Source organism: Taudactylus pleione, unplaced genomic scaffold, assembly GCF_031769625.1.
Source record: "Taudactylus pleione unplaced genomic scaffold, aTauple2 ptg000013l, whole genome shotgun sequence".
NCBI classification, from domain to species: Eukaryota; Metazoa; Chordata; class Amphibia; order Anura; family Myobatrachidae; genus Taudactylus; species Taudactylus pleione.
This window is the reverse complement of record NW_028284416.1, coordinates 300,716-310,996: the sequence shown is the minus strand read 5'-3', so window position 1 is coordinate 310,996 and position 10,281 is coordinate 300,716. Positions and strand designations below refer to the sequence as shown.

The 10,281-nt window shown below is 49.0% G+C and overlaps 1 protein-coding gene across 1 annotated transcript; it reads right to left on the bottom strand.

Annotated features, from left to right (window-relative positions):
* Positions 1 to 2,402: 2,402 nt before the first annotated feature.
* Positions 2,403 to 5,507, bottom strand: TUBB4B (tubulin beta 4B class IVb). Its single transcript, XM_088469558.1, has 4 exons — positions 5,354 to 5,507; positions 4,052 to 4,160; positions 3,860 to 3,970; positions 2,403 to 3,652 (listed from the first exon to the last, which is right to left on the bottom strand). The coding sequence occupies exons 1-4, from the start codon at positions 5,408 to 5,410 to the stop codon at positions 2,592 to 2,594; spliced, it is 1,338 nt and encodes a 445-aa protein (XP_088325684.1). The 5' UTR covers positions 5,411 to 5,507; the 3' UTR covers positions 2,403 to 2,591.
* Positions 5,508 to 10,281: the final 4,774 nt, after the last annotated feature.

Here is a 10,281-nt window from a genome sequence, read left to right as displayed (position 1 = left end):
GAGGTAGACACAGTCCGGCTAGTACGGACTCTGCCCTCCCGCCGCGATCCCCAGATCAGTACTGGCGTCGCGGCGCCAGTCGGGGATCAGAGCGGCAGCGTGGGCGTCTGTACAGACAGCCCTTCGCTGCCGTCTGTAGTAAAAGAAACTAAAATAAATAAATAAAAAAGCTTCTGGGGGCTGCTCCTGCAGCCCCCCTGCGCGGTGACCGACTCCGGCCGGGCACCAGCTTACACTGAGGTGCTTGTGGCTCGGGGGCGGGGTATAGAGGAGGACCCAAGTGCATCCTGGGAGATAAAAGCTTAACTGTGTGGTGCCCATGGATCCTGTTCCAGCTATAACCCCCCAAGGTCAACCCTGTGGACCCCCTATGGACCCTGAAGTAGAAACCAACATAACTCCCAGTGACCCATTTAACAACGAAGCTTAGTACCAGCGTCATCTTTTAGTATCGTGGTGATAATGAAAATGCCACTAGTATCAATACTAGCCCTCCAGTGGGGTCCTCCGCTCAGCCGCTGGCAGCAACAGGCTCCTGTGTAATGCACATGCGCGATTGTCTGAGCATGTGTATGGTACTTTAACCCGGCAGGCTTTGATGAAGCTGAAAAGGCAGTGCTAGGTCAGCATAGGCTGCAATGGGGGAACCACATAATCTATAGACAAGCACAGTGCAGTGACAGACAGCAGTAATCTTAGATTACCACTGGTCACTGAATAAATAAAGGATTACAACCTATTTAGCAGGAACTAAACTGGTTATGCATAAAGGGGGCCCTGGATTCTTACCAGGTTGTTCTCACCATACACCAACTCTGGTGCAGATTTATTTCAAATTGGGATAAACACATCAGGGAGAACATAGTCTAAAATAGACAGCTCTGTGCTTGCTCTCTTAGGGCTCCATTAACATTATTTTTACTAAAATAAAGTGAAAAAGTGTGTTTTCACATTTTAGTATCACCTATAGTTACTAAAGGGCAATTGGAGAATTCGTAAAAATTCTACTCCAACCCCTAAGTATCACTTTTTAGTAAAGCAGATCACATTTCCCATAACTGTAATCAGAAGTGTGATCTGGCCAAAGTTACTAAAAATAAATTGTGAAAATACCGGGGAAAGCCCTGTGATAATAACGCCACCTGGAGGTGGGTATCCAGGTTCTCCCCCGGTTACCGGACTCCTGCTCCGCTGACGGGGAGAGCAGAGCCCGGAGCCGGCCCCAGTGATCAGCTGTGTGGTCTAAACAGACCACATGCTGGCTTACCTGACTTCAGGGACTGGAGCTCAGTGCCCCGGCGATTGCAGGTGGCAGGGCTTGGCGACGGGGGGGGGGGGGGGGGGGGTAGCAGCGGCGGGCACATGTGCGGGGCACTTGTCACAATTTTTTTGCAAAAATACCGTGACGTGTGCGGAGGGGATTCGCAGGGACAGAGCTGTCGCGCAAGATGTCCCTGCAAGGCATTTGTAGTAAATCCCGATATTGCCTGAATTCACAATGCGAATTCAGTCGGTAACATCACACTACAATCTGCATTAAAAATGCGGATTGTAGTAAATGGAGCCCTTTGTGTGTTGATATTCATCTAGTAATTAATCTCATACACGCAGTGATTTAGCAGAGGGGGTGGGCCTGGCATATGCAAAGTAGGTCACACTGCATATTTGTAGTTAAGTATCAAGTCATAAAAACCACTTTGGTAATTTACCCAATTACACTTATGACCTGTTAAACTGACAGCCTCACACTACATTAAAGAGTTTAGGGTAGCATGCAGTTCTGCTGTGATGTCACCATGCCATGGTTTTAATCAGCTATAAGGCACTACTGTATGCCAGTCACTCTGCAGTCCTATAATAGCCACTTGCTCCCAGCATGGAACCCTGTAACAGGTAGCGTAGTCAAGATGCTCTACTCAGGGGGTTTATGTATCAAGCAGTGAAAAGCGTCAAGTGGAGAAGTTGTCCATAGCAACCAGCTTTGAAGTAGCATCAATCAAGTATAGTCTATAAAATAGGTAGGAGCCAATTTGCTGCTATGGGCAACCCCTCGCTTTTCACTGCTCAATACATAAACCCCTTAGTAATAATTACAGCAGCTTCAGAAATAGCTAAAGATTGTCAGTTACCCAGACACATCCAGCCCAGACTATTGACCTTAAAAGTAATTTTAGTCTTGCAGAGCATAAAGTATTTAAGAACCAGGATACTCTAGTGTGCATCTATATAGTCAGGTGGTTAGAACCAACATGTTACCCAGTGTGCAAGCCTTGCCCAAGTGTCATTATTCAGATTCTGTTACTTAGGTCCCAGTTCAACACCACAATCCCTAGGGCAGATACAGAATGTATCTTCAGAATCAGCACCCAGCAGGTCCACTACAAATACACCAAGACAAGAAATTCTGGAAAAAATGCTTTAATGATGGTTTAAGATCTGTACAGCATATAGTATAAGGAACTGGAGGAGGAGGGAGAAAAAGTGAACACAAGGAGACAAGTAGAGACATGAACATCAGAAAAACAAGTTCACATTAACAGAAGAAGTTGCAGCATTGAACATAATTTACACAACTGTTAGAACAGACGGCTTTATGCAGCCTCTTCCTCAGCCTCCTCATCAAACTCTCCCTCCTCTTCAGCTGTGGCATCTTGGTACTGTTGGTACTCTGAGACCAGGTCATTCATGTTGCTCTCCGCTTCCGTGAACTCCATCTCGTCCATGCCCTCCCCGGTGTACCAGTGGAGGAAGGCCTTTCTGCGGAACATGGCCGTGAACTGCTCAGAAATGCGCTTGAACAGCTCCTGGATGGCGGTGCTGTTACCGATGAAGGTAGCAGACATCTTCAGGCCGCGGGGAGGGATGTCACAGACTGCAGTTTTAACATTGTTGGGGATCCATTCTACAAAGTAGCTGCTGTTCTTGTTCTGTACGTTGAGCATCTGCTCATCTACCTCCTTCATGGACATACGGCCTCTGAACACAGCAGCTACGGTCAGATAGCGCCCGTGACGTGGGTCACAGGCAGCCATCATGTTCTTTGCATCAAACATCTGCTGTGTCAACTCGGGTACGGTAAGTGCTCTGTACTGTTGGCTGCCACGGCTGGTAAGTGGGGCGAAGCCAGGCATGAAGAAGTGCAGACGGGGGAAAGGTACCATGTTGACAGCCAGTTTACGGAGGTCAGCATTAAGCTGGCCGGGGAAGCGCAGGCAGGTGGTGACTCCGCTCATGGTGGCGGACACCAGGTGGTTCAGGTCACCGTATGTGGGGGTGGTAAGTTTTAGGGTTCTGAAGCAGATGTCGTACAGGGCTTCGTTATCTATGCAGTAGGTTTCATCTGTGTTCTCTACAAGCTGGTGCACGGACAGGGTGGCATTGTAAGGCTCTACTACAGTGTCAGATACTTTTGGGGAGGGCACAACGCTGAAAGTGTTCATGATTCTGTCTGGGTACTCTTCTCTGATCTTGCTGATTAGAAGTGTACCCATGCCAGACCCAGTACCACCACCCAGAGAGTGGGTGAGCTGGAACCCCTGAAGACAGTCACAGCTTTCAGCCTCCTTCCTTACAACATCCAGCACTGAGTCAACCAGTTCTGCTCCCTCTGTGTAATGTCCCTTCGCCCAGTTGTTTCCGGCACCACTCTGGCCTATACAAAGAAACAAAAGCCAATAATTAGACACGAGAACCATTCAATAGGGCAAACAATTAACTTAATTTAAATAAGATTAATGTTAAGGGGTAGACAATAGGCCGACAAGAACACCTGCACGAAAGGAGAGGACCTCAAGTTCAGTACGATCTAATACACATTGCAGCCATCTCTTGAAGTTAAGCACTTTAATGTATAACTTACCAAATACAAAGTTGTCTGGTCTGAAGATTTGTCCAAAGGGTCCGGAGCGCACAGAGTCCATGGTCCCTGGTTCCAGGTCCACAAGTACAGCCCGGGGAACGTATTTGCCACCTGCGGGTGAAGGGTAAACTGTAAGCAATGTTTGAGGTCTGCAAACACACAAGTCCTATAGATCTGGAAGCCAATAATCACCTGTTGCTTCATTGTAGTAGACATTTATCCTTTCCAACTGCAGATCGCTGTCGCCATGGTATGTGCCAGTTGGGTCAATGCCATGTTCATCGCTGATTACTTCCCAGAACTAGACAGAGAAACCATACACCATTAGTTTGCAGAACTGATTATACTAGGCATACAAATCATTCTATTTCTCATCAATATGGGATTGCAGCCCAGTTACTTGTCCTTGCTGAATTAGCTGCCACCAGGTGCCTTAATACACTAGTGATCATGCAGCCACTGATTTGTTTCAGGGATCCTAGGTAACATCCTACCCTTCAAAAGGCCACACATTACCCTTGATCCAATTAGTAGGAAAAATGAATAAGTCAGTGGGTCCATGTAGTGTACCAGCAGTCCTTTTACACATGCATAAGGTATAGTATAACAAAGGAACTGGGGGCTGCAAGTCAAGGCTTGAAGGGGGTTGCATGCCACCTGTTATACATCACTGATCTATGCCACAAAGGGGGTTATGTATCAAAGCTTCTATGGTAGTTAACTGGAGGTGTTGTCTTTAGCAACCGGATTCTCACTACAGTACCATTTTTTATTTTTTTTTGGGGACATGCTACATAAATGGCAGCTGCTAGACAGGTTGCCATGGGCAACACCTGCACTTGCCCTCTTTAGATTTGATACAGCGCCCCCTATGCCACTTACTGAGCACACATACCATGAATACAGAGGAATAAGATCAGACAACTCAAAATACTCATAAAAGGGCAGACAGGGCATTTTACAGCAACAGAGGCAGGTGGGGAGGAACTCAGTCTCAGCAAGCTCTGCCACCCCCTGTACCTACAGGTGTTATAAGCCTAACACAATAGGCTGGACCATATGCAGAAAGCATTCTAATCAGAGCAGCATTACAGGACAGCTTATTACAGCACACTAGTGACGTCACACCGCACCTGGCCTGCACAGATGGGCTCCCATCCCGCCAAGTCACCTATTTGAATCCCAGAACACGTGACCCAACAGGTTACTAGAGACACCCACTCAAACCGCCAGCGGCCCGGCCACGCCCACCCGAGAGCTGGGCCAGGAGAACCGGCGAATGCCCGGTGAGGTGCGGGAAAGCCGGAGCCTCATGGGCAGCTCGGTAATAAACGGGACTCGGGGACCCAGAGCCTACACCAAGCTATGAGGGAGTATGGTCCCCACACACAAAGGGCAAAACACCGCAATGCGGCATGAAAGGGGAGGGGCCGCCATCTTGGGGCCACTAAGACGGGGGCGGCCATCACCACCATCAGAGGGAGAAGCACCCACCTTGGCTCCGATCTGGTTACCGCACTGTCCAGCCTGCAGGTGCACGATCTCCCTCATGGCGCCGGTTTAGGTGTCTATCTGTCGGCTCGCTGCTAAATCCCCTGTACGGTGCGAGAGCAACTGACTCCAACCGTCTCCGGCGACTCCTTTTATACTCGAGTCCTAGACGTTGCTGCTGTTGAAATATCAATGCGCTCGAGTCCCTATTGGATAACAGAATGTAGGCGGACAATTTCGGGCGCTAGGGATTGCTCGTCCTCCTGCCTCTCAAACTCAGATATTTGCATGCCTGGAGTCTGATTGGCTGAGTGTCGGCGGCTGCCACAGAATCCTTCCTCCCGCCGCAGCTGGGGGCTGATTGGTTCTATTCAAATGATTGACTGGTCGTCTGATTGGTGGACGACTCCCGGAGGGGCGGTGCCAGTGCAGCGTCTTGGTAACCACCGCAATGCGCTTCAGGGCGTCGAGGGCTGGTGTTGCCAGGCTCCCATTCATAGACGGCTCTACGTTGAAAGTTGTGCGCATCCTCATGTCGGTGACGCTCTTCTACGTCACCGTCGGTTTCCATGGGGTCTTGGTTACCGGCTGCTAGTTAGGGACCCGTGTTGTTTCCCGCTACTCAGGCCTCTGTTTATCCTGGTTACATGTCTTGTTCAGACAAGTCACCTTCTATGTTCTATTACACTAACCAGTGGATTAATACAAACACAAGCTGTGACCATGGTTTCTAATGGGGGTGGGACTAGTTTTTGCAGTGAATCTGTATTTCCCTTCTAATAGATCCAGGATCAGTATTAACATAGTGGAAAATTACTATATATTTGTAATCCTTATAAATGTTCTTGAAATTAATGATTTGCAGATGGTAATTTTAATCCCTATTTTAGACACTGTAGACACCCATTACATAAGGTGCCCATAGAAAACCAACTGAATTACCCCCTGTATTTGACTATGGGGCCCACTTATCATTAAATATTATTGGCGTACTCCCTTAAAATATATTTTTTGGGGGTACCTGCAAATATTAAGTATCCCCTAAATGTACTCTGATATCTGCTGTGGTCTCTCCATTGCAGACAGCAGCCGCAATCCCCCATAGGCTTCTATTGGGGATACGATGCTGTTGGATTTACCACGTGTGGTCCCCGCCTCTAACACCATCTGAAGATGGCATAAGCCACCGTAGCCTATGAGATACACTTCACAAAACTAACCGGGAGAGGGTTCCCTTGGAACCCTCCCCAGCAATGGCCGCCGCGAGTGAAGAGACCGCTGATCCCGTCGCTTCACTCCGAGCACATTGCAGGAGCGCAGTTTGATACATTCCGGCGCTAATAACGCTCCCAGATCTCATTGAGTATGCGATTATTGATTAATGGGCCTTTTTATCAGGGCCGAAACTAGGATTTTTGTCACCTGGGGCGAGACAGTAATTTGGAGCCCCCCTTCCCCTCCCTCTCAGGTGATGATGTTTAAAATGTCTTACGCTGGGCATACACTGCCAGATAAAATGTCTGCCAGACCGACAGACATTTTATCTGACAGCCTGCCAGCAGCAGATGTCGCCGGCATACACTGTGAGAGTGTATCAGCCCGACATCTGCGCTCCGCCCCCGGGGGAGGAGACATTTCCCTGTTCCTTCCGTAGGAAGGAACACAGGAAATGTCTGTCTGTCGGCTGCGCTGGGCATACATTGCCCGATGCGGCCGACAGTTTACCGGGAAATATCGCATCAGACGGGCATGCTGGACAATCCAGCATGCCCGACCGTGCAATATTTAACCCTCGGTCGCCCCCCCACACGCTACAATTATCGCGGCGATCCGCCGATATCATTTTAATGCACACTCAAACACAATATGATATCGATCAGAGATATAAAGAAACCACCATGAAAATTTAAAGTTTGAGGAAGCTACAGTTTTAAGCAGTATGATATGCATTTGGTTGCATGAGAAATTGAGAATGGAACAACTTATTACAATTTACAAAGGTGAACGCTAATCATATTCTTTAGGACAAAACTATAGGGAACACCGACCAGCCTAATGTTATATATTTAGCATATTATTTTCTACCTTATAAGCACCCTGTTTAGCAAATATTACTTTACTAGTTTTGAGGACCTGTCACTTGCCAAGGCAGCGGGCACTAGCTAGTGCCCGGCAGTTTTCTTCTCCCCTCCTCTCTTCTGCCCTCTTGCCATCTCGCTCCCCCTTCTCCTGTCTTATCCCTACCACCCAGTATCTTTCTCTACCAGCCGCCTCTCTTTCCTTTCATGTGCCAGCGCCCAGCAGCCAGCACTGCAGCCCACTGACTTTTCACTGAGCCCAGCACCGCCTGCCTATCCCCGCAGGCCTCACCTCATGGCAGCTCAGCTCTCGCTGAATAGATCACACAGCCAGGAGCGGAGCAGCCGCTATCCAGCCCTGTATCACCCCCGGCCGGTGATTCACCGGCTCCCGCGGTCCGCCTGACAGTCACTCCGGCGGCAGCGCAGTCATTAGTGCTGCACTCTCACTTCAATGAGGCCGGCGCAGCCCTCATTTGTCGCCGCCCCCAAGTCACCGCGGGGGCTGCAGGGACTCTAGATACACCGCCGCTGCCGGTGCGTTCGAGGCCCCACATCACCCGCTCACATCCCGTACATCACCTTCGTGCTGCTGAGGCAGAGCCACCAACAGCCCTCATCCCGGTCACAACAGCGGCCATCATGCCGCTCTGTCTGTGTCCTGCGCACACTGCACTGCTTCCTTGTCTGGAGAGACCTTCATCTCATCACCCCCTCAGATCCGGCACCCGGTGCACATGCACCCTTAGCCCACCCCTAGTTGCGGCCCTGCTTTTATCTTGTTATGTCCTTCGAATCTCAGTCCTGAAAATAGTGAGATAATGAGCGTGGTCAACAACATTTGGTCATCATTTGCATGGATCAGAAGCGGACTGGCTCACCAGGGTATTGCCGGGATCCGCTGCCAGTCTGTTTATGCCGATACAATGTTCAGAGGCACCTGGCACGTTACTAGCACTCTCTAGGCATGGAAACATCCAATTCATTTGCCATCCCTTGGTCTAAAAAGACCCTTTTATTCATACTTGCCAACATTCAGCTCCCTCCTTCCGGGAGGGTTGAATGCCTACATGTGGCATGGCCAGGCAATGACTCCGTATTTGGGGTGGGGCCAGGCGCATTTCCGCACGCTCGTGTCATTGTGGCCCCGCCCCCTCTTTACAATGGCAAAATTAAAGGCACTGTGAAGCAGGGGGCGGAGCCACGATGACGTGATTCAGCGCAAATCACGTCATCGATCCCCCACCGCCCCACCCCACTGCGGGGGTTTCTATTAGTAGTCCAGGGGGGGGGCAGACGGCAACCGGGAAGCTTTCCTGGGGGTCGGGAGCAGCACCCGTTATTCGGGAGGGTAGGCAAGCCTGCTTTTATTGCTCTCTGCACCCACTCGCCATGATGAGTATGATAAGACACCCAACATTCCAAGCAGTCATTCTGAAAGTCCTTGTTGGCGGGATGGTCTTCTTAAATAAGGATGTTGAGAGGTATGTATATATTCCTGATTAAGGGGGATACATTCTAGAGGTCAAGTAGAGGTGTTACCCAAAGCAACCAATCAGATTATAGCTTTCATTTGTCTAGTACATTCTACAAAATGATAGCTATATTCTAATTGGTTGATATAGGTGACAGCTCCATTTGTCTTCTTTAAAGTGTTTGATAAATCTCCCCTGTTGCAACTATAATCATGTGCACTGTTTGTACAAACAGGATAACCTCACACACAGTACCAGTACTCAGAGCCGTAACAAGGGCTCTGAACGCACTGTGCCGGTCCCGCCCCCTTTGCGCTTGACATCATGATGTTACGTATAAGGGGGTGGGGTCACCGGCACCCAGAACTACAGCAGGGCCAGTAGCATCTTCAAGACACTCCGGGCAGCTGTAATTATGGCAGGGTGCCTGCCTGGAGCGTCCACTGGGCACCATGCAGCCAGAAGCAGGGGCCGTGGGGTGGAAACGGGGCCGCCCACAGAGCTCTGCGCTCTGTGCGGCCGCACTGGTGGTGCACCCCTAGTAACCGTCCTGCCAGTACTTACCTCCCATTTAGACATGCAGAATTCAGTCAGAATATGCCCCGCCACCAATCTACAGAATCCTTGCCCCAATCTGCCCAAACTCCACTTAAAATTGACCAGAAACGCAGGTTTTTGGATGAAACTCTGCCCCTTTTGCGGTCTGCGAATCAGGACTGTCGCAACAGCATTGGGACAGTTGGGAGGCAGACCTTTAGGTGCCTCTGTAGATCATTAGTCCCTGACTGCTGTCTCCTGAATATTGGTTCAGCTCACAAAATCAGACTTGCCTACATGTTGCCCTCTAAACTCTGTGTTATATATTATTAATAAATTGCTGTCAGTAGCAAAGATAAGCTGTTTTATTTTCTGTCATAACCTTGTCTCTGCCAAAAATAAACATTTGGTTACTTGTGTGCAATCTGCTCTCATTGTTTCACATTTAGGATCCACATCTGACCTTCCGCAGGGCCTTACTGTACAGGACTCTTCTGCTACAAGTTCCATACTTTGCAGGCTTCTTTCGGCCTTCACATTATTCTCATGGTTACCGTGTGGAAAGAAAGCCGCCATTCACAGCATTAGGCTGAGAGCATTATATATATATGTGTCCATGTAACAAAAACTCTTCCCTACCATTGACAATAAAATGATTGTGTACACAATACCGTATCGCATTGATATCACATGTGTGGATTTTAGTTTTTAAAACCTTCATTGTTAATCTAATGTTGGAAGAATGATATTTTTTTAAAGCTGCGCTGACACCTTAGATATATATTTTCCTAATGAGCCCCCTCCCTCTAGCTAGATGCCTGGGTGCTGCTATTTGCGGCCC

Bases quoted from the DNA above. Each gene is read 5' to 3' on its own strand.
- TUBB4B (XM_088469558.1), bottom strand. From the start codon at position 5,410: ATGAGGGAGATCGTGCACCTGCAGGCTGGACAGTGCGGTAACCAGATC. The intron at 3,971-4,051 runs GTGATTATTGGC...CTTCACCCGCAG, and splicing joins CTACTACAATGAAGCAACAG to GTGGCAAATACGTTCCCCGG. The intron at 3,653-3,859 runs GTAAGTTATACA...TTCTTTGTATAG, and splicing joins ACCAGACAACTTTGTATTTG to GCCAGAGTGGTGCCGGAAAC.